This window comes from Cherax quadricarinatus, chromosome 86, assembly GCF_038502225.1.
Source record: "Cherax quadricarinatus isolate ZL_2023a chromosome 86, ASM3850222v1, whole genome shotgun sequence".
Taxonomy (NCBI): Eukaryota; Metazoa; Arthropoda; class Malacostraca; order Decapoda; family Parastacidae; genus Cherax; species Cherax quadricarinatus.
Window position 1 is genome coordinate 4,086,955 of NC_091377.1, and position 25,611 is coordinate 4,112,565.

General features: G+C 37.6%; 1 protein-coding gene and 1 long non-coding RNA gene across 15 annotated transcripts in view; both read left to right on the plus strand.

Annotated features, from left to right (window-relative positions):
* Nucleotides 1-24,037, plus strand: part of LOC128702975 (RNA binding protein fox-1 homolog 1-like) — a 367,005-nt gene extending 342,968 nt beyond the window's left edge. For 12 of the 14 annotated variants that reach the window (XM_070103571.1, XM_070103575.1, XM_070103574.1 and 9 more), the window contains 2 exons: nt 17,934-18,015; nt 21,201-24,037. In XM_070103571.1, the coding sequence (XP_069959672.1) occupies nt 17,934-18,015; nt 21,201-21,242 (124 nt within the window). In that variant the 3' untranslated portion in view covers nt 21,243-24,037. The remainder of the gene's footprint in view (nt 1-17,933; nt 18,016-21,200) is intronic. The other 2 variants (XM_070103568.1, XM_070103579.1) reach the window with 1 other exon arrangement.
* Nucleotides 1-25,611, plus strand: part of LOC138855242 (uncharacterized) — a 351,644-nt gene that overhangs the window by 272,985 nt on the left and 53,048 nt on the right. The window lies entirely within an intron of this gene.

Sequence of the window (25,611 nt, forward strand, 5' to 3'; positions counted from 1 at the left end):
CCTGGTCTGGGGACAGTCTGCAGAACCGGTGGCCCCACAAATCAGTAACTGGTAGACTACAGGTATTTAGGAAGTTTGTGATGGAAATAGCTTCATTTTTCAAGTGGTGGTGGATAACTGTAATGAACTCAGGAGAAGTGTTGCAAATAGGAATTCTAAAAAAAAATAAAATAATGTATATTAATGTATATTAATTGAAAATGGGACACCATTATTGTTGAGCCAATCTTATCTTTAGATGTGTATGGTAATGATTGCTAGGCAGTTCAACACTGGCACATGCATGCACACACACATATGCACATACACATATGCACATACACCCCTTTATCTTCCCTTTCTGCTTTCCTTTCACCCCTTTCCCCCCCACCCCTTCATTATCCATTTGCCCTATTTGCTATTCCTCTTATCAATATCTTATACACCTTCATTCCATGCTCTTTACCTTACCCTTGACCTCTTTTCTCCCTTCTCCTGCCCTCTATCCTTATTCCTTTAACTTTTCTGTCCTTTCTTCCATCTCACACTCACACACTCTCACTCATTTTTTTCTTTCTTTATCTTCTGCCTCTTATGCACCTACCTTTTTTTTTTTTTTTGCCTCTGTCTTCTTGCCGGCTGGTTCACAGAAGTCACATGTTTACACCATACAGCATGGCACTAGCAATGTTGTGTGTTTTCTGTTTGCATTTGAGAATAAAATATTTTTTACTAAGAATAATAGCAAGCTACTATACATTTTTTTAATAATAGGGAAACTGCAGTTAAATTTTATATCAACATTGAGTGATATAGTAGGTTGGTGAGGTGATAGTTTGTATAGTGTATGTGAACACTGGGGTGACAAGCTCAGTGAATACTTAACAAGTATAGTACAGTGGACCCCCGGATATAGGCCAGTGCAGAAATCGGCCAATTCGGAAATCTGTTCATATGAGACACGTCCACCTGCTGGCAATGCGCTTCCTCAGGCGTATCATACTGTCTGTGCATCTCTCTCATTGGGGTAGGAATACTCTCCACACTCATCCATTGTTTTTAGAGCTTGTTTATTGATTGCAACTGTGAAATAAGCCACCATGGAGCCAAAGAAAGCTCAGAGTGCCAGCTCTTTGGTAAAGAAGGTGAGAAACACTATAGAAGTTATTGCAAAATATGAAAGTGGCATACGTGTGGTGGAGTTGGCCAGGATTTATGGTAAATCTTCATCAACAATCAGTTCCATCCTGTTGAAGAAAGCAGAAATCAAGGAAGCTGATGTTGCGAAAGGTGTAAATATGCTAACAAAACAGAGGTCTCAAACTATTGAGGATATGGAGAAGTTGTTGTTGGTGTGGATCAACCAAAAACAATTAGTGGCAGATAGTGTTTCGGAGGGGATAATTGGTGAGAAGGCAAGGCAGTTGCGTGAGGATCTCTTTAAGAAAATGCCGGGAACAAGTGCTGCTGTTAGTGAATTTAAAGTCAGCAAAGGCTGGTTCGACAGATTCAAGAAGCATAGTGGCATAGTGTTGTAAGGCATGATGAGACTGCAAGTTTAGACAAACGTGTGGCTGAAGAATTCATGCATGAATTCAAGGATTATGTAGAGGCTGAAGGATTCCTCCTCAAACAAGTGTGCACTTGTGACAAAGGCCTCTTTTGGAAGAAAATGCCAGAGAGGACCTACATCACAAAGGAGGAAAAGGTACTGCCAGGACACAAGCCAATGAAGGATAGGCTAACTCTCTTGTTCTGTGGTAGCACCAGTGGGGATTTCAAAGTGAAGCCTTTACTTGTGTATCACTCTGAAAATCCCAGTGTTCAAGAAAAACAATGTCATGAAGAGTAAATTGTGTGTGATGTGGAGGGCTAACAATAAGGCATGGGTCACGAGGCTAATTTTAGTTGAGTGGGTCAAAGTGTGAAGAAATACCTCCTGGAAAATAAATTGCCACTTAAGTGCCTCATGGTACTGGACAATGCTCCTGCTCATCCTCCAGACTTTGAAGACCCATTGTTTGAGGAGTGTAAGTTCATCACAGTGAAGTTCTTGCCCCCTAATACCACTCCTCTCATCCAGCCCATGGACCAGCAGGTCATTTTAAACTTCAAAAAACTGTACACCAAAGCAGTGTTTGAAAGGTGCTGTGAAGTGACCTCAGACACTGAATTGACCATTGCATAAGCCTTATAGATAAGGTTTGGCAGGGAGTGATTTCTAGGACTTTGAACTCTGCTTGGAGAAAATTGTGGCCAGAATGTGTCCTCAACCAGGATTTTGAAGGGTTTGAGGCTGACCCTGACGACCCTGTGCCTATTGTGGAATCTTGTTTCATTGGGGAAGTTCATGGGATTGGATGTGAGTGGCCAGGATGTGGAAGAGTTGGTGGATGACCACAGGGAAGAACTAACCACTGAAGAGCTGCAATGTCTTGCAACAGGAACAGCAACAGACTGCAGCTGAGGATATTGCTTCAGAGGAGGAAGAGAGGGAGAGAATGTACCTTCTTCAGTGATTAAGGACATATGTCCAAAGTGGAGTGAGGTGCAAAGTTTTGCAGAGAAATATCACCCTGACAAAACTGTTGCAAGCCGTGTCTGCAACATGTTCAATGACAATGTCTTTTCCCATTTTAGGCAAATTTTATAGAGATGCCAGAAACAGTCCTCTCTGGACAGATTTTTGGTGCGACAGGGGTACAGTGACTCTCCAGCTGGTCCTAGTGCCACTAAAAAACAAAGAAGGGAAGTAACCTCAGAGAGTGTAATAAAGTTGGTAGAATTATCGACAATATGTAAAGTAAAAGGACACGAGTGCAAATAATGTGACATTGTTATTGTGGCACCGTTTCGCTCTCCAGGAGCTTTGTCAAACCGTTACGGCTTGACAAAGCTTCTGGAGAGCGAAACAGTGCCACAATAAAAATATCACATTAGTTGCACTTGTGTCCTTTTAACCTCAGAGAGGGACTTGATATCTGAAGTCCTTATGGAGGGGGATTTCCTTTCCAAACAATAACCCGAACTCCCTCTCCCCTCCTCACCTTCTTCCATATGCCAACAAGAGTCTTCAATAAAGGTTTGTAATGTTCATTTATTATTAAAATTACTGCTTTATATTTCTTTCTCATTGTTTTCTGTATGTAAAACTAGAGGTATTCTTTAAAAAATGTATTTTTTGTTAATATTTTTGGGTGTCTGGAATGGATTAATTGGATTTACATTATTTCTTATGGGAAATATTACTTGGTTTTTTGCCATTTCAGATTTAAGTCAACCTTCTGGAATGGATTATGGCCGATAACCGGGGGTACACTGTATATGCCGTTGAACTTCTTAGATTTTAGGAAATACTTTAGGCCTAATGAGAGTGTGACTTAGGGTGAAATTTCTGCAGAAAATTAATTTCGTGTGCTTGACGACATGGGCTTGGGCATTAATTTTTTTTTTTTTTTAAATTTAATAGTACAGTGGACCCCCGCTTTACGATCACCTCCCAATGCGACCAATTATGTAAGTGCGTTTGTACGTGTATGTTTGGGGGTCTGAAATGGACTAATCTAATTCACAATATTCCTTATGGTAACAGATTCGTTCAGTACTGGCACCTGAACATACTACTGGAATGAAATAATATCGTAAACCGGGGGTCCACTGTACTTTTAATACTCCTGCCTCTCTCACCAAGGTTGGGTGATTTGACAAAGAAGAAAACACTTTCACTGTTACTCATTCAATCACTGCCATGCAAGAAGGGTGCTGCTGACATCACAGTTCAGTTGACCCACCAAACTGCAGCCTCCCCACTCCTTCCCTCCTTCAGAGTGCAGGCACCATACCAGCACTGTCAGGTCTCAAGTCTGGCTAACTCCAGTGGCATGTCAAATCATAAAATCCACTTGCCGCCACTCCTATCTAAAACACACACACACACACACACACACACACACACACACACACACACACACACACACACACACACACACACACACACACACACACACACACACACACACACACACACACACACACACACACACACACACACACACACACACACACACACACACTCACACACTCACACACTCACACACTCACACACTCACACACTCACACTCTCTCTCTCTCTCTCTCTCTCTCTCTCTCTCTCTCTCTCTCTCTCTCTCTCTCTCTCTCTCTCTCTCTCTCTCTCTCTCTCACACTCACACTCACACTCTCTCTCACTCTCTCTCACACTCTCTCTGTTAGATGCCCAAGCCCCTGTCACTCAAAACCTCCATTACCTCTCCCTCCAACCTTTCCTAGGATAACTTCTACCTCCCCTCCACTCTGGATTTCTAAGCCCTTCTAGTCATCCTATTTTTCTGCATCCTCTCTAAATCAGCCCCTCTCAGCCCTATGAATAATACTCTTGGTAACTCCACAGTCTGGGAACAGATCATATGGAAACAAATTATTTGGAATAATTTAGTAATATTGGAGTTTATATAGTAGGATCAAACTACAGCAGACAAGAGTATACAGTATATGTTCAGAAACAGATTTTTGTGTTCAAGTAATGTAATTATTAGAGTATAGGAAGAAATTGAGGTATGATATGATCCAGGTTACAAAAGGTTAGATCACACAGCCGAGTACTGCCACTAATGGTCACTTTTGAGAACTAATGAAAACCCTTTAGATATCACTAGTAAATATTAACTTTTTTTTGTTCTAAAGCCCAGTATTTTGTACTAAAGTGTTTGCATACTGTTTGTGCCTATTTAGCAAGGCCTTCCCCCCCTCCTTTTTTTTTTTAACTTGCTGGCTGTCTCCCACCAAGGCAGGGCGACTTCCAAGAAGTGTGCATGAACGTGTTGGGAGCTAGTGCAGGAAAATGGTTTTTATTACTTAATGTGCTGTTGGAGAGTGAGCAAGGTAATGTGTATGAAGGGAAGTACAATGCCTGCACTCTGAAGAAAGGGTAGAAACATATTGCAGTTTTTGAACTGAAGTGCGGGTGTTCCTCTGGCAAGACAGTGATGGAGTGAATGATGATGATAAAAGTGATTTTTCATTTTTGGGTTACCTCACTTTGATGGGAAATGGCCCATGTGTTAATAAAATGAATACAAAACAAACATTGAAGCATCTATCTAACGTAGGTTTAAATGGCCTAGCACGTTCGAACAGCTATCCAAACCTTCTGTTGAAGTTAATAAGTTTTTTGTGGTGATCCAGTACCTCTTGGACCCAGAAAAGTATCATCTTACTTTCTAAACCACATAGTTTCATAATTGCTTGTTGAATATTTAACCGTACGATGCCGTTAACTGGAGATAGTACAATACGAGTGCTTTGGGCTCTTTATTTTTACTTACAGCATTTATGCACATGATACATGCTTTTAATCTTTTGACATGTAATGTTATATTATTTTTTTTGCAAACTACAATAAATGTGTAAATGAAATGTGGTCATTGATTACACAGAGATGTCTGGATATGGTGAGCCTGAAGTTTAGTATGGGCAGACATGAATGTAATGTTTAGGACTTTTCTGTTTAACAGGAAGGAATCAATTTGCCATCTTTATTCTCAGGGTGTGAAGCATAGCTCAGGGCTTGCATTAATGTAATCTTCTATAGTTACATCCTAGCCATTCCAATTGTTTTTCAACAGTTTTTAAAAATATTCATAGTTAAATAGTGTTCATGTGTATACTTGGGTACCATGAGATGCCCACCTGGTTACAGCTGCCTTTCTCAATTTAAAGTATTAGACATAGGCTATGAAAAACACTTGTACAATTTCCATGTACTTGGTTAAGACTGCTACCACCCATATCAGCTGTTCAGATTGTTTCTAATTGCTGGGAATTTGTAGGAGCATGTAAAATAAAAGGTCAGACTGAGCTAAAACAACTCTAAATTAAGTGATTTTGGATGAAGTGTTCCTATTAGTTCATTAAACCATGTAGAGAAAAAAAGTTTTTCAGTCATGAAAATGGTATCTCCAGTGCTTACATAAAATGCTGCATCAAGTTGGTTTCCTTATTTACATTACTGATGTAGCAGTAATATTTAGGATAGGTAAACATCATGCATAATTAATTTTTTAAATTAAATATGGTGTTTTTCATTATAAGAGTGTAAACTTTAGGTGATTCTAGTAGTGTATAAGACCAAGTTGTTTTGAGTCATTGTTAGCTGTTGCCAGAAACTTACTGGAATTAGATTTCCTTCATATTTAGCTATCACAATGTGGGCTGCCAACATGCAGTGCATTCTGTTTTATTTTTTTACTCTCTTACTTGTTTTTAGTGTTTACTCCTATCTTGCTGATCACTTTACTATTTCCTCCTATCTTGCTGATCACTTTTACACTCTTTCCTTTCTCCCCATTTCCCTGTCCTCTCCTCTCTTGTCCCACTCTTTTCCTTTTCTTATTACACGTTCATATACAATTATTTAAATGTATGTTTTCATCACTTCTTGTGGTTCTCTCATCTTCACTCCTTATATAAGTATCCTATTTAATTTGTCACAAGAGAAGAATATTTTTTATTTAATTTGTTAAAATTTCATGTTGATTAAAGGGAGACACGTTTTAATTTTGCCGGGAGCAAGAGGCTAGTAACCCCGTCTCCTGTATAAATTACTAAATGTAAAAAGAAGGAAAACTTCCATTTTTTCTTTTTCGGGTCACCCTGCCTTAGTGGGAGACAGCTGGTGTGTTAAAAAAGAAAATTTTAATTTATATTTACAGGAAAATTTGGGTTATTTCTCACTTTTCACTGAAAAAGTTGCCTAGTTTGTAGTGAGTCATCGGGCTTGTTCGTTACAAAAACGAAGTTAAATGTCAAAACTTTAATTTAATGCAAAATAAGTTATAGGTGACATGAAACTAGAAAGGGATGGTAAACTTTCACATTCCTGAAGTGGTTTTGTAAGCACTCAAGTGGGACTCTTGATCATGTACAGTATTTTTAATAGCTAGTACATGAATTACCATTAGCTCCCATGTACATCTGTGCTATTGACACCAGTGTTGCTCTTGTAGATATACGTGTACATTTTAAGCATTGTCCCCCACTTAAGTATGTTGAGAGCTGTAAATTTTGGTCTGAACATGAAAGAATGGGTCTGTGTGGTGAGTGTGCACAATGCATGGTAGGAAAAGCAAACCTCCTACCTTGTGTTTGGTTTAATAAAAATAGTGACTTTTATTGGCTGTCTCTTGGTATCATTTGATTGAGTAGAAGATATACTAGTGAAATAGAGATGGCTTTGTTGGTTTCAGATCAGAAGTAGCTTGAAATAAGGTACAAAGTGGCAGAAATATTCAATTTTCAGCAATTTTTATGACAAAGGGTAGTGCCCTCTTACTTCCCCACCCAAATCTGTTTTGTGGATTTTTACTAGGTCTTCAATTATTGGGGCAGCCTAAACCATGACCAGTTATTCCTGATTATATTTTATTATTTGAGTAATAGGGTAAAACTTCAATTTTCTTTGTGTGGTGGATTCAAAATCGAGGGCAAGTGTTATAGAGAGGCCTGGAGACATGAATGATGAAGAGAAGAAATGTATCTTTGGTGGCTGAAATGCCGACAGTATTTATTTTGATCTCTATTTTTAAATTGGAAATTGTTGTAGATGGTTTTGCAGGCATTTGCATTGGCATTGTTGTGAGACTGGTATCTTGTTGGAGTAAGTAATAAGCGTGGAGACAAACTTTGTTCATTGTAGAAATGGGTTTACAGGGACTGGTGCTAACCCATACCAGGTGAGTGAATGAGGAAATGCCACCTCTCACCAGTGAGTGAGAGTGAAACAGTGTGCACTGTTCTGAACTCTACTAGGTAGCAGCATAGATGCAATGGCAGCAAGGCCCAAAATATGAAGTCCTTACCTTTGATATACCTTTTATGAGATCAGTGTTTTTCTATTCCCAGAGCCTGGCCATGGGCCAGGCTCATCTGGTGCTTGTCAGTTAACCAGGCTCTATTGAACTTTAAAATTTTGTGTAAAATTGACCAAATTACCAAATTCTGTGCACACTATGGGGTAGATGTGATACTTGAGTGGGCAGTTTCTTGCTTTCAATCAACAGAACAGACAACATACTAGCACAATAACTAGGAATTGGGTCAAATTGGGCAATGGAATTGGCTGAAATTAGGACTCAAATTGGGCAAAGTTGCCAGTGCATAAATTGCCCCCAGACCACCGAATTTGCACTTCTGTAATTCTATAAGCTTTTCCATGATCAGAATATTAGTTTTTAAAATTGATTTTTGTGTGTTAAAGTTCAATGAACCACTTAGGACCACCAATATTTTCAAATTCACCTCATCTTTCACCAGTACTCGACTCTTACCACTTTTAGTTCAATATGCCTTCCATTTTTTCCCCTATGTTTATTTTATTCTACTGTGTCCTGGCTGTCCTGGGCCAGTGCAATTATTCATAGTAAAGACATCCTCCTTTTTTGTGTTCCTTTTTGTTTATCCTGTTGAGACAAGACTTACTGTGAATTAGAGTTTGCAGCCAGCTCATCTATGTGAAATAAACTTAGGGGACCTGTAGACTGTTAACTGTCTTTGGAGGTTGATTAATCACATTTACTGAAGGGGTAACTCCATATCAAACATGACAGTGAGTACACCATGACCTTGAATTTGAGTAATCCCTTACTGTTGCCAGCATCCCCAGATCCGCATAACCCCCTACCCATCAGTGACAGATCACCGTCAGGTTTTAGGGAGACAGACAAAATTAACTACTGCTTGGTTTACATATAGACAAAAAAGTAGGTTACCTATGTGTATCAGGAATCAAGGAATCCCAGAGTTGTCTTGGGTGTGTCAGTAAAATGCTTCACACCTCGAGACACAGTACAGCCTCTCCTCATTTAGCAATATACTCCTTTACCGATGACTCAGACTTACAACTGGCTGTCTGACCAGTATGCATGCCTAAATAATGTAGATTAGAGCTGATTTCCTCTATTCTGTTTGTTACAGTATATGGTATACTGCTGTATAAACATTTAGAAATATACCAGAAATGTTATAAATGGTGCAAAGGTGACATTAAAACAATATCAAAGATGACTGACACAAACCCACCACCATTATAGTATGCTCCTCACTTAGCGACTAATTCGTTTACCTACGTGGTCTTACGCAGTTCTTGTTCTTATCATGTGACATGGAAATGCTAATGCTAACTTGGAGACAGTACAGTGGCTCCTTGAGTTACAATATTAATCCATTCCAGGAGACGTATTGTACCTCATACCGCAAAATACATGGTTTTATGGTACTTTGTTCCAAGACCCTGGAAATGCAACTTTTGCTGTACCTTGTACTTACAAGCTCACAGACAGGACTTTAAGGGACTGTATCTCCCTGCATCTGCTTCTTTCTTATCCACATTAACAACCATTTTGGTTTTTAAAAATACGAGCAAACACTAGGACATTTTTATTAGAAAAGATTTTGGTCCTGGAACCTTGATTATTATATATGGTAATAATCTCAGCATGCTCATTGAATTCATTAGAGTGTATAGTATACTGGGATATTTTTCTTATATGTCAAGATGTTTCATAAAGGAAACCATGACAAGAACTCTCCCAGCTACTTGGAGTCAATATTGGTGGTCACCATCCAGGTTGCTGGTCTGATAGACCAGGCTATTGATGCCAGCCACAGTGGATCAAAAAGGGTCACTGTTCTTGTATAGTTTTTTTATTCATGGTGCAGTCTGGCCAATACTAGTTATTGTTAATGCTGTAATACTTATGAGGCTTACCTCACTAGATGATGTTGGTACATTTCTGTAAGTGGTTGAACAGAACCAGTTTGCATTAATATGTACTATATTTTTTAAGAACAATAGTTAAATAATTGTGAGTGGTTCATTGAACCACAATAACAACCAAGTACCCTTGTCAGCTGCCTTTTGTCAGGTGTTATGAATGCTCGGTCCAGGAAAAAGGTCATGTATATGTAGGCAAAGAAAACCAAGGTCCAGTAGTGTGGGAATGCAGGTGTTGTAATAACTGAGATTCCTGTCAGTGGGCCACAAAATCAGTCATAAAGATTTTTTTCACTCTTCAAATTGTAGCATTCTACTCAGATTTTATTATACGTATTTTGGAAATCTCTTAGCATCTTAAGTTTTCAAGTTATCTCCTCTATTAAACGAGATTATGGCACTTTATTCCAATACACCTTAATGTGCATAAGTGCATTTATAATAAAGAGCTGTGTCAGAAATCTGGGACACCAGTATTGAAATATATGTTCATTATCCATGGCTCTTTGTAGTATAATTACATGTTCTAAGGGTTGTATTAAAGAGGTGGTGATGAGGGTAAAAAGACATCTTGGACATTTGCATCATAATCCTGCAGTAACTTGGCATGATTATGATTCAAAAATAAGAACCATCCTAAATGCAAGGACAGCTATAACTTTATTTCTGGTTTGATGTATATTCTGTTTGAACCATATGCCCAACAGGATCAGTATCACCCATGATCTCTTGTTAAATTACCAAATCAGATGGCGCCTGTTTCTTTATGCACAGGTATTTTCAAAATGGTAAATCAAGATGGGTTTGCACTTCAAATCTGTTGCAATGGAGCAAACTAGGTGAAAATCATTCCTGCTTACCAATGCAGGTTGTAAATGTATTCAGGAATACTCTGGGCACACTCAGCAGGATATCTTTCTGCAGCTGTTTGATCAGCAGATATACTCTCACCAAAAAAATTAATGTTAAATTTGATGCTGTTTTTAAAATTAGCAATCTGCTCAGGACTAAATTTACAATTCTGTAAAGGCACACTTTTTTTTACACAGCTTATAAAAAAAAAATCTTGCTTTTTGTGCCTTATTTGATCTCAGTGCAGGTATTATGCTCCTGTTGTCTTGTTCACTTGTGCACATCTTCACATCCTTCTGAATGTCACCATCAGAAGTGTTAGAAACACATTGTTGTATGGATTGCTTCCCTTCCAATTGTATGAATAGACAGTTCGCTCACATTAAACTCTCATGCCAAATGCATCACATGGGTACCCTCTTGGGGTTTATTTTTCTTTCGCACTGTTATAGATTCATTCCTAATTGTCTTTGAAGGTAATATCCAAAAAATATTTGGTCAGTGTGGCAGATGATGGTTAGGGAATGCATTATCTCCAGCCGGATGTGAGCAGCATTCTTCATCTCCAGATGTTGGAATGAGTGAGAGGGGTTGCAGCCCCCTTATAAGAGGGGTTGCCACTCCCTTATACTGCTTGCATCGAGTTGGAAATAATTTCTCCACAAGTGCTGTATATTTTAGCCTCCGACTGAGACCCTCTTTAATGACCTCAGTTGGAGGCTAAAATATAGTCGTCTTATCATTTATCTTCATGTGAGTTTTGGACCACATTGACTTGAATGCTTATGACAGTGCAGTTATGTAAATCACTACAGGAAGGTAAGAAACTTTAATGCTATACTTATTGGATTCAGCAGTCACAATCACTTAGTGTGCTCGTTTATATTAAGCAATACAAGATAGATTTCTTCAGTAGAATTTGATGTGAATAATCATAACAATATTTAGTAAGGTTAGAAGATGAGAAAACCATATATGTAGTGGCAGTCTGTTATTGGAATTATGGAAAGTTCCTGTATTGCCTAACTTTTTTTGTTTAATACGGCATTAATTTTACACCGCAGTAGTTAGAAATATGTTCGTATTTATATTTCTTTTTACTTTTCAAGAATTAATGAATACTATTTCTCAAGAATGTAATAAGAGTATTAATTTGTGTAATGAAAATTGAAAGCATAGGGCACTTCAGGCATTACCAAAATTTCAGTAATGTTTAATAACACACATTGTGTGTATGTACTGCCATTTCAATTTACATTTATCTCATATATATAAGACAAAACTTTATTGTAAGTTTAATAAATTTGTGTAAATGAAATGCAAAAAAAAAAAAAGTTTTTCTCAGGTAAAAATTGGAGACTTCGATTGTTTCAAAAAAATAGATGACAAAAATTTTGGTAAGGCAGAAACTTGTTGAATGCATGCTTTGAAATATTTTTGAAGTAAGCGGTGTTCCTGGGCAGTGTACATAATTTTCCAGTGGTTTGAGGCCTTTTCGAGTGTTGTTGATAAGTGCCACTTGCAAGAGGCCAAGATCATGCTGTAATGACTGCACTTTTGTCTTCTTTAATTGTACTTTTCTTCACTTGTTTGCCTTTCAAGGTTTTGATAGAGGTTTAATGTTTGATATTTGAGTGGCCTAATTCAGTAGGTAGCTGTGTTGGGACAATTAAATGCTAAGGGTTGCCCATGGAGAGTTGCTCACCCTGTAATCACCTACACCAAGTGTAATAATTCACTTGGTGTGCTTGATAGCTAGCTTCAATTATTTATGGAACCATACTACAGCACTTTTTTAATCTCTAGAGAGGGATGATGCCTTCTTAACTTGTGTGTGCATGGGAGTGTGGGCTGGACTTGTCACTGGGGCATGGCAGATGGATCTTTTTTTAACTTTAAACTCACCAGTACTGTATATAAAAGTGGATTCAGTGCAAATTTGTCATCTCGTTAGCCCCTATGGAATGGTGTTGTAATGTTTAGATAGCTATTTAAACTTTATTTGTGTTCACCAACTTTTCTGCATAGTGTTGAATTATACAGTAGGATTTAAAATATTTTTGTGCATATTTTACCATAAAGTTTTAATGTCTTAATTTTTATTTTAGTAACTTTTGATATTACTGCATGTTGCATGATAATAGCACCATTTACAGTCATACTCAAAAACTCAGGGCAATTAGGACATAATGGAATAGATATTTTGCATAATGTTAACCAGCAACATCATATTAGTCTTGTACCATTATACAAAATATTTTATACATGTTGGTTATGTGCAAGTAGAAACATTGTTATATTTTTGAAAAATAATGTTTTATTTTTTTTAGTAATATTGTTTCAGTATTCAAAGATACATAATCACAATTTTAAGTTCACAGTAATGTCATTTTGAGGTTAGTGATTACATTAAAACTATCATAACTTAGTTTTAGCATGAGAAACAAATGAGTAAACAGTGCTCTTTCTATAAATGAGGTTCAGATCAGTTAACAAATAGCACAGATAGCGCAGTTCTCCACAGGAATATGTGGAAATCTTCATTAAATGTTTTTAAGTGTTGCTTCATATTGCTATGTTTTGATGGCTGCAGCTGGTATTTGCCATCCCACACATGGAGAGCATTACACATGTATATACACATGAACACTAATGTATTTGGATTAACATGGTTAACATATTTATTAAAAGGATCACTCACCACTTTTTTTTTTTTTTTTTAATACAGACTATAGTGTCATTTGTAAAACATTATTGCATATTCTTTCCCTGGGAAGCTAGGGCATATATTGCATATATACTGTATATGGTATTAATGTGTTTCTCTGGTTACCAATAGAAATACAGGTTTACAGTATTGGGAATTCAACTGAGAGTTGTATATTGATGCCAAAACGTGCAAAGAATATAAAGATACAGCATTTTGAAAATTGAGGGATATTTAAATCTCAAAAGTTATTGTTTGCATTATAATAAACTGTTGTATTATTGGTTTTAGTATAAAACTATAACAGGAAAATGTCAGTAAATTCATTTGGTGAATTAATAACTAGTTCAGTTGAAAGATGACCTAGTACCCTTGTTTTGCTAATTTTCGCATGTAGTACTACTGCTCGACATTGTACTTCACATTATTATGATTTTTTTGCCTCGGTGCCCATCTCTCGCCAAGGTAGGGTGACCCAGAGAAGAAAATTCATACACCAGCATTCATTCAGTCACTGTTATTGGAAGTGTGCTGACATCCCAAATCAGATTACCCTCCGATTACAACATCTCTACCCTTCTTGCAGGCACTGTAGTTCCCACTTCCAGAACTTGATCCCTGTAACCAATTTCCCAGAATTCCCTCATAAGTCACCTTGCTCACACTCCAACAGCCTGTTCATTACAAACCATTGTCTCTGTTCCTATCTAGCATGTTAATGGAGGTGTGATAGGTGCTTAAGCCCCTAAATCTCAAAGCCTCCTTCCTCAAACCTTTCCTGGGATGACCCTCCTACCCCTCCTTCCTTCTGCCCCAGGTATGTACAGGCATACCTCACTAATAGGGCAGGTTAGGTTCCAGACCATTGCCTCAAAGTGAATCACAGCCTTTTTTTCACTTTCCAGTGCATATAAAAGACTAAAAAATGTTTACACTGTCATTTATTAAGTGTACAATAGTACTAGGCCTAAAGAAAATATGCAAAAGTAAAAACAATAAATAATTTTTTTTTTGAAAATTGCCAAAAACCATCTTGAGAACAAGATGGGCACTGAAAGCAATGAACATGAAAATAATTGAAAAGTTTTTTATTAGCAAGGCGCTAATATTAACGAGGTATGCTTGTACACCTTTGTCATCTTGTCCCTTTCCATGCTCTATACATACCCAAACCATATCAGTCCCCTTTTAATTTCTACACTCAGAATACCGTATATGATATTCATACCACATATTGCTCTCAAACATGACATCTCCACTGCCTCTAGCTGCTCCTTGCTACAGCGCTCAAAGCCCATGCCTCACACCTATATAAAAGTGTTGGTTTCACTATTCTGGTACATTCACCCCCCCCCTCTTTTTTTTTTCTCCACAAATAATCTTTCTTTCCACAGATGCGCTTCCCGCTCTCTTTTTCTTGATCACTTCCACTCCCATTCTCATGCCACTGCTGTGTACACAGATGGCTCTAAGTCTTCAGACGGCGTCGGATTCACAGCAGTGTTTCCGGACAGCGTCGTGTGGGGGCATTTACTATCTTCAGCTAGCATTTTTACTGCTGAACTGTATGCCATTCTTGCAGCACTTATTCGTATCGCATCTATGCCTGTGTCATCATTTGTAGTAGTCTAGACTCCCTTAGTGCTCTACAGGCTATACGAAAATTTGATACATCTCATCCCCTAGTTCTCCGTATCCAACTTTGGCTACGCCGTATCTCTACCAAACATAGATATTGTTTTTTGTTGGGTCCCTGGTCATGTCGACATACAGGGCAATGAACAGGCAGACACTGCTGCGCGGTCAGCAGTACATGACCTACCAATTTCCTATCGAGGTGTTCCATTTCTGGACTATTTTGCTGCAATAGCTACCCACCTTCGCACCCGTTGGCAACAACGTTGGTCAACTCTGCTCGGTAACAAACTTCATTCTATTAAACCGAGCATAGGTTACTGGCCGTCGTCTTGTCATCATTGCCGAGGTTGGGAGACCACTCTCTCCTGCCTTCGCATTGGCCACACTCCATCTTACTCATGGGTATCTCATGGAGAGGCACCCTGTTCCTCTCTGTGAGCAGTGTCAAGTTCCAGTATCGATTAGCCACATTCTGTTAGACTGCCCTCTCTATCAACGAGCACGCAGAATTTACCTCCAACGTCGTCTTCGTTCTACTACTCTCTCTTTACCTTCCCTTCTTGCTGATGGACCCTCCTTTAATCCTGACTCTCTCATTGACTTCTTGACAACGACTGATTTACTCCACGAACTCTGATACTTTTCGCTCTCCCCTCAGCCCTTTCTAGTTCAGTCTCTTGCTGCCCTTTACCCTTTCACCATCCACTACCCCGCTGTTATCCATAACCTATTACTCATCCATCTCCATTTTGCCACCTGATGCCCTCGCTTCCTTCTTGCCCTGCAGCGCTGTATAGTCCTTGTGGCTTAGCGCTTCTTTTTGATTATAACAATAATAATAATAATAATAATTTCCACAGATGCTTCAGCAAACTACCCACCTCTTCCTTCATCTGTTCTGTGGTTTACCTTATCTTTCATAGACCCATCTGCTGACATGTCCAGTTCAAAATATCTGAATACATTCGCATCTTCCATACTCCCTCCCTCTGATCTGGTATTCAATCTGTTACTGCCTAAACAATTTGTTGCCCTCTTCACCTTGCTCTGCTCCATAAACTAGCAGTGCATTCTTAAATTTACTCCATACCTTGTCAGCCTCAAGTTCTGCACTTTTTCTAGTTTACCTTTTTTCCAGTAGTTGCTTATATCTTTCTGAAACTGTCTCCTTAATTTACTTTTACGTGCCCTCTTCCCCACCACCATATAATGATCTGATATATTTCTGTTGCCCCCAGAACATTCACATTGATTAGTCTGCCCATTAATCTTTTGTCTAGTATTATTTAGCCTTAACAGATTGCTATTAATGTACCCTATATCATATCTTGTATACTCATTTTTCTTAAATTAAGCATTGCCTATTATGAAACCTTTTTCTGTATGTAATTCAATTAGAGGCCAGCCATTATCATTAATCTCTGACATCCAAACATACCTATTATGCCAACTACAGCAGTCTCAGTTACTTTAGCATTTAGATCCCCTGCAACAATTATTCTCTTGGTGCAAAATTCCCTAAACATTCACTTAATACCTCCTAATATATCTCTATACATTCTTCCCCAAGTGCACAAACACTACAACCTGCTTCTCACATTCTACCTTTATTGTAATCCACATCTTTCTTTCTATTCTTTCCAACGTTGCTATTACTGTTTATCTTCTTTTAGTTCTAGTTCTCATAGATACACTTGATTTAACACCATTTACTCCCATTTAAATTCTCCTACCCCCTTTAGCTTCATTTTGCATGGTGTTAGAACATCAGCTGATTTTCATTCATAATTCTGTATTAAGTACCAGTTTTTTCTCCTCGTCTGTACTACATCCACGCACATTCAGAGAACCTTGTTTGACAATTTCCTTCTTTTTTTTTTTCTTAATAATACAGGGAAAAGGGGCTACTAGTCTCCTGCTCACAGCATTTTAGTCACTTTGACATGCATTGCTTACAGAGGAAGAATTCTCATCCACTTCCCCATGGAAATAAAAGGAAACACTACAAAAACAAGAACTATTAAGAAATTAGCAGGAAACTCAGACGTGTATATACACTCATACATACATACACAGTAATACATATGTATACTAGGTGCTAAGTAGTAATTGCTAGATTTACCTGTCGTGTTATGTATTTGTGACATTAAAGGGAACTTATAGGATAGGAACATTAAAGGGAACAAAAACATTCATACCTAATACTTAAGTTTTTATTCTCCATCTGCTATTAGTCATAGTATAGTGAATGTTAGATATTCTGTAATACTGGGGATCGGGTTGTATGTTTGGTGTTAGTTTCGTGCCCCATTGTACAGGGTGTATGAAGATAGACAATTTGGGAAATAGAAAAAAACAGATCCAAGGAATTGGAGATGCCTTCCACTTCCTTAGATCAGGCCCGATTACCCCAGTCCCACCCATTTCCTGAGCTCTGCATTATCCTTACAGGTTTAGTGCTTGCTCATGAATAAAAAAACTAATTTAAAAAAAAATTAAATATACACTACTTCAAAACATTGTTTTGATCAGAGTAAAATTTTTAATTGAAACTTAAGTAGCATAGATAAACCAAGGAAGTTTTCAGCTAAATTGGTTTGTAACTTAAAATATGGAGTGGTGAATGATCCCCTTAAAAGACATGGAAAGCAATATATTGTCTTTGAATTAGGGTTAATGTATATAAGGTTTGTATCACAAATTAATAGCGTAGCTGAGTAACATTGTTTTATCATTATATGCTTTGAAAGTTTATTGCTGGGTGATGGAATAATAAATGCATTTTTTTAATCTGCCTAATATCTCATGAGCATGGTATTGAAAATAAAGCCCATTGCCTGAGTTTTTGTGCTGTGCTGCAGTTCTCTAGTCGGGTAGCTAGTCTTCCGTTATGTACACTAGGACCCGCTTACTAATGGAAACTTCCCCTCTTTTTTTTCCCGTTCATAGATCGATCTATTACAGTGACAGGCCCTACCCTGACCCCTACATTGCAGCCGCATCGGGTATTGGACCAGTGGCTGGCTACGGGGTAAGTTGCCTTTCTGTTCTCTGGTAGCCTCTAGTTTTGTTTTTTTAATTTCAGTAGTTGTGGAAGGAGTAAATGCATTCTTTAGAGATTAAGGCCTATATTGCTATAAGTAGAATTTGACCTTAAAGTGATACCTTTTTATTTTATTACATTTTAATGTAAAAACTATGAATGTGGTTGACATTCTTGTTTAAAAAGATACAGAAGTGAGTGCAAAATAAAAATGTTGAGCTCGTAATTATTACATGGTCCTGATGACCGAGACCTCCATTAGAATTCAGTAAAATATGTGCATTAGGAAAATAAAGGTAAATGTGAGCAAGTTACAGAAAACAAGTGTTTAACAGTTAAAAAAAAAAAAATTCTGGTTGATCTTGAAAGTTTGGCACAGTTGTTTGGAAGGGATGTTTTAATCTGCTCTAATGAGCAACACAGACTAAAAGGTTGTGTTTATTGAGTGCTAGGTTAAGTGAGAAAAACAGTAAGAAATTAATAAATAACAAAAAGGCACAATACCGTGACTGGAACGATACACAAATAACCCGCACATAAAAGAGAGAAGCTTACGACGACGTTTCGGTCCGACTTGGACCATTGACAAAGTCACAGTCACAGTGACTTTGTCAATGGTCCAAGTCGGACCGAAATGTTGTCGTAAGCTTCTCTCTCTTATGTGCGGGTTATTTGTGTACAGTAAGAAATTGGGTAGAATGGGAGATGAGGTGGAAACTAAGCACATTACACAACCCGCACATAAGAAAGAGGAGCTTATGACGACGTTGCGGTCCGACTTGGACCAGTCATGGTATTGTGCCTTTTTGTTCTTTACTAAGCACATTGTAGTACCTCTTTGCAGCCAGAGAAAAGACCTGTTTGTGGTGAATAGAATACAGTACCCTCTTACTACTAAGAATTTTTTCCACAAATGACCAAGACTGATTAGGCATTTAGAGTGCAGAGTGATTGATAAAAGAAAAATAATCCAGTTTCCTGTTACATTCCACCAAGTTAAAAGGTGAATAATAGGCTTACTAAGATCAAATAATTCATATTTGAGTTGCAATATATTTTCTATGACAGTGAAATATGTATTAACAAGGGGAAATTAAGCTCTGATTACCTGAGCTAAAGATGAAGATACATTACAATCCCTTATAATGTGGTTGGCAGACACCAAAACTGTACCAGGCTAACATCAGTTATCACACATCCAAGTCAGTGCATCTGAGTACTGTACCCCATTTGCCAGTTTTATACAGTTAGCATTTCTGAGTAATGCAACCCCACCCTCCCCCCCAACCTAGTTTATATAGTACTGTATCATATACTTTCGTTGACCATGTCTCAGTACATTATGATAAAAGATTCTAAGAACATTTGATTAGTTACTTAAAAATAAATTTACTGTATCCTCCTGCTTGAATACTTTAACCCTTTGACTGTTTCGGCCGTATATACATGTACAGTGGACCCCCAGTTTACGATATTATTTCATTCCAGGAGTATATTCAGGTGCCAGTACTGAACGAATTTGGTCCCATAAGGAATATTGTGAATTAGATTAGTCCATTTCAGACCCCCAAACATACATGTACAAACGCACTTACATGATTACACTTACATAATTGGTCGCATTGGGAGCTGATCGTAAAGCGGGGGTCCACTGTATATGTCTTATGAGCAATGTTTCGGACATATATATACTCAATAATTCTAGCGGCTTCAAATCAAGCAGGAGAAAGCTGGTAGGCCCACATGTGAGAGAATGGGTCTGTGTGGTCAGTGTGCACTGTATAAAAAAAATCCTGCAGCATGCAGTGCATAATGAGATAAAAAACTCCGACCGTGTTTTTGGATTAAAACGCCGACTTTGAAGTGTATTTTCCTATAGTATTTATGGGTGTATTCTCGTTTTCTTGGTCTCATTTGATAGAATGGAAAACATATTACAGAAATAGAGATGATTTTGATTAGTTTCATGATGAAAATGACCTTGAAATTGAGCTCAAAGTAGCGGAAATGTTCGATTTTTACCAATGTGCAAGAGTAAGCAAATCACACTACACGTCCAATACACATCAACTGGGGAGTCTGATATTCTTTCACTAGTGCACTGATATTATTTATACCATTTTTACAATAATGCAGTAGTCTGCATAACAGTAAATCTTCTATTTTTTTGTGTGAATAAAAAATCAAAATAGAAAGCATGAGTAATATAAGAGGGGCCTGGAGATGTGACTAATGAACAGAGGATGTGTTATTTTAGTGCCAAGAATGTCTGCATTATTTATTGTGGACCCTGTTTTGAAATTGGCATCTTTTTTAATTTGCGTGAAATTGGCCAAATTGCCAATTTGACCACTTTATTGGGTAGTTGAAATCAGTAAATGGGCATTTTCTTGTACTCGGTTGATAGAAAAAATGGAGTTCTAAAGAAATAGCTATGAGTTTGGTCGACTGGAACAATGAAATTGGCCGAAAATAGGGCCTAAAGTCGGTGAAATCACCAATGCATATATATCGCCGAGATTGCTAACTTTGCGGGAGCACAATTCCGTAAGTTTTCGATCAAATTTCGTACTTTTGGTGTCATTACCATCAGGAAAAGATTCTCTTATCATTTCATAAGAATTTTTTTTTTTTCCTACACCAGGAGACGCTTCAGGATTTGGGGTTGCGACAGTCAAAGGGTTAATGAAATCATAGAGATTTTCATTAATATATGTTCCTCATTTTTATTATATGATTTTACTCTTAATATACAGCCCCTACAAATTGGGCTTTCATATTCACAAATTTTGAGTATCAGACTTTTTACTGATGGGCAACCATTGAATAGCTACAGCTATCTAATGTTTTTCTTAGCTCAGTGGCTTTCCTTGCCAATGCCTTTTGTGTCAATACAAATTAACTAGGTTATAGTAATACTTATACTCTGTTACAGAGATGCAGTCTCTAAAACGAGAAATACACACAAAAACTGCTATAGATTTGATGTTGGACTTCAGATAGTGGCTTTTTTAGTATTATTAGACTGGAGGCATTTTGTTGTATGTTTAATATTTATACACTTATAAATATAGAGAAAAGTTAGCATTTAATTTTTATAATTCTAAATGTTTGGGCTCTCTATACTATATATATAATGCAAAAAATTAATCTTAGTTAATTTGTCTTTTCAGGCAGTCTACAGAGGCAGCTACAATCGATTTGCACCGTACTGAGGACCTCGCATGTGCATTCATTAAATAACATGACAATGCCGTTATCAATTGCTCATTAGAGACTATGTTGGTCTGTGTGACTATGGTTATATAGCAAAGAACTCTGCTCCCAGCCCTTAACCATCTTTTGTAATGTTCCACAGAGTGTCACCACACCATTTAGCTGACAACCCTTGAGAAAGTTAATGATGTGACAGCTCACTTCCACTTGTTTTCTGGGGCTCTTCTAGATGACAACTCACAAAAGCAGCATAGTTAACGTTAATGTTTCCTCAGCCCATGACCTATCAGCAGTTACCTAATAACTGGTGGCAACTTGTTGGTAGGATGCGAGTGTGATGTGAGCTCAGACTGGACCTAAGAGTGATTTAAGGTGGCTGCATTGGTGTGGCTTCCAGTTTGTACAACAGGTGGCTGGGGCTGGAAGGTGGTGTGATGCCACCCACACCAACCTGACCAACACATGGACTCTGTGCTGTTGTTACCATTTTCCCTCTACCATTTTGTATGAAGGGTCTTGTAGTGAATTTCTGGACAATTTGGAAACTTCAGTTTCAACCCATGTAGGCAATTTGAGTCTGAGGCAGTGGAGTATTTGTTATGTTGAGAGTAGGCATGGCCCATTTCATAAAAGAAATATGAAATGTATAGTGCATTTTTAATGTATTCAACGAAACATTTGACAAGTGTGACTCGTATAACCTATACTTGTACAGTGTATGTTTACACTCTTAAGATATACTTGATAACCAGTTATGAATCTCAACTTCTGATAGCCCTATTGATATTAGCTATAGAATCTCATTTTCTTTACTACTTCCACTTCCAATTTTTAATTTTTCAAGACTCAAAGTGCACCGCTTGCACTTACTGTTTCTGAGCGTAAAGTTATTTTATACATGGTGCAATGTCATAACATCTTGAATCCTGAAAGCGTTGTAAATGAAATGTTTTTGGTGTTACATGGATTTTTGTATGATGCAGAACCCCACATATAAGGTCACATATAGGTACTAAGTCACAAAGGGTATGATTCTGTCTTATAGTTTTATTATGGTAGGATTTATTGCATCATAAGTTGTAGCAAAGACAATCACATTTTTATTTACACTGATGGCATGACATTAAGTACATGACTGTCGTGCTTGAGTTTTGCTTTTTATAAAAAAAAAAGTGTGGGTTCTCCAGTATTCCTCCTCTCCTCCCCTCCCCTTTTTTTAAGGTCAGTACAGTTTTGTAGGTTTATTATCCCTTCCCTGTACAATATTTGTAAGTTTGCACCAAACTGTTGAAAATCAAACTGATTTTAGTGATGGACAGCACAATCATTTTCTCCATATGCCCAAAGTGATATGTCTTTGTGGATGTTCGCTCTGCGTTTTCCCAGTAGCATTGTGATCAGTCATAATTGATGAGCTATTTTTATTAATGCTCATATTAATGACAAATGTATTCATTATGATATTATCGTGTCGTCAGTGACGAGTGTATTTTCTCATGTTTTGTAACTGATGGCTTCTGCTATGTATGCAGTGTGGCATTGTGAGTGTAGGGTGGAGTGGTGTTCGCACAAACCCTCAGGTATATACTGGCTTGACCAATACACCCGACCGACTGACCACCCCCACCCACACTTACCACCTGCTGTCTTCTTGCACACTCCTTCCCTTAATGTGCAGTTTGTTGATCATCCCATTTGTGTTGCAGTGTCTTGGTTTCTTTCTGCTGTGAACCATTGTTTTGCTTACCTTGGGTCAACTTGACACTTCAGGACAAGGAAGTTGCATTTTTGCATTTCCCCGAGTGGCACAATAGAAAATAATCAGGTGCAATAGGGACTAAATGATATTTCTCCAAGCTTTTCAGTACGTACTTGATTTTGAGGCATATGAAGTTTGAATCTGTCCTAGATCCTGGATTGTGACTTGTCCATAGAGAAGCTGACCACATGGGGATTGTCAGAACCAAAGATATCAGTATTTGTCCAGTCTGCAAGTCTCCACTCTGTGCTATGCTTTTTGCCACTTTCTTAGTTTTAAACGTAAATAACATTTCCTGTATTTGTTTTTCTGAGAGGTAAGTGGCAGCATGGAATAACTGAAATGAACCAAAGATCTACAGCTGTTGTCTTGTGTGCCAGATGCCTATACAACACTTTGCTTAAGAGCTTGTGTATGGCCAGATATACTTGGCCCATAAGTATGGCAGTATGAACTTGGCACAGGGTACACATACCTGGCCTTTAGACAACATAGTGCAGCAGTGTTAAATTATGTGCAGCTATTGTGGTCTTGGAGTTGAAAATGGCAGCATTTGAAATTGAAGCAGCTACAACCCTCTCAGTAAAAAAAAAAAAAAAAAAAAAAAAAAAAATTTAATTAAGGTATTTCCCTACTCAAGAAATGCTTGATAGGTTACTATAATTCACAGTGCAGGAAAGAAACCAGACAATAGAGATGTCAAGTCTTCCTTTTAGCACAATGGATAATTTGTGTCGTGTTGTGAATCAGAGCACAAGAGAGATTAAATTATTGATTCCTTCATTCAAGCACAATGGTGAATAAATGTGTATCGTAACGTCCAGTAAGATTATATTTTATTTGTGTTCATATTTCGTAATCCGTGTAAGAAATTTCACCATTTTTTTTGTATGATGTATTATTGTGTAATGATATTTAGTAATGACAGGAAGAGTACTAGTTTTAGACAACTTTTTGCTCCTTTTAAACCTGATTGTGGTACTGTACAAATCTGCCCTGTGTTTACTCTGTATAATAAATAAAATATAAATATTATTTATTTATTTAATAATCACACGTTTACACAAATGCATGGGTCAAACTTCAATATAGGTTTGATATAAACAAATCCACAGTGTTAAAATATGTAATTTTTTATATACAAGATAAATTTTACATGGCATTGTATTTAGAGGATTAATTTACTGCTCTGCAATGTTATCTTTGAAATAAATTAATGTTCTCTGTAGTTAGTTTCGAGACTTACGAACTCTGACCTTTCTCTTGGTGTATTTGTAAACTTGCAAGCTTATCTTTGTCTGCATGGAGAATGAAATAAAACATTGTGTTAGGCAACTCTGGGACTTGTGGCAAGAATCTGTTGCTGAAGTGGGAAAGTGTGTGTTGAAGGCTGAAGTAACACAAGTACATATTTCTAATACTGCTCCTTGATGCACTTTGCATTTTCCTGTTATAATAATTACCCTATTGACTTTTTTTAAGAGTGATGTTCAGGGTGTGTTAATTGTTACCCAATTGTGGTATACATTTTTATTAATATTTTAGACTAATTCCATTCACTGGATTTTAAATATATTCATTAGTTAATGTTAGCCCTTAACTTTAATCTTCTGCCTTTTTATATTACAATATAGCTGAAAGAGAGATTTTGGGAAATGTTGAGTGAAGGCCTGGGGAGTTTTGAACCAAGTGAGAGTGTACTTGTGGTTGGGGATCTCAATGCTAGTGGATGAAAATGAGGAGCCTTTAATTGAGCTATATGTAGAAAGAGGTTTGGTAATAAATAATACATATTTTATGAAAAAAAAGGGATAAATTAGTATACAAGGTATGATACAGCATGTAATGAAAGTAGTTTATGTATTGGTGGATAAAAGGTTGATGGGTAGGCTTCAGGTTGTACATGTTTATACAGGGGCAATAGATATATCAGATCATTTAGTTGTAGATGGGACAAAAGGGAAATGGCAACAGCAAGTAAGAGAGAGGTGAAAGTGTATAAACTAAGAGAGGAAGAAGTTAGGGAGAGATATAAGCAACTATTGGCAGAAAGGTGGGCTAATGCAAGTATAAATAGTGGGGGGGGGGGGGTAGTTTTAAAAGTGGAGTATTAGACTGTGGCTATAGGAAGGTGGGTGCAGGAGGAATGATGAAGTAAAGGGTGTGATAAAAGAGAAAAAGGTTGCTTATGAGAGTTTTACAAAGAAGTGTTGTAAGAAGAGCAGAGTATATGGAGAGTAAAAGAAAGGTGAAGAGTGGTGACAGAATGCAAAAAGAGAGCAGATGAGAGAGTGGGAGAGGCACTGTCAAGAAATTTTGCTGAAAATAAGAACAAATTTTGAAGATAAACAAGTTAAGAAAGCCTAGGGAACGAATGGATTTGTCAGTTAAAAACAAGAGTAGGGGAGTTAGTAGATGGGGAACTGGAGGTATTGGGTAGATGTCGGGAATATTTCGAGGAACTTTTAAATGTCGATGAAAGGGAAGCTGTAATTTCTTGCACTGGTCAGGGAGATGCAACATCTTTTAGGAGTGAAGAAGAGCAGGATGTGTGTGGGGGAGGTACACGAGGCAGGAACTGACAGGATCATGAAAAATGTTAAAAGCAG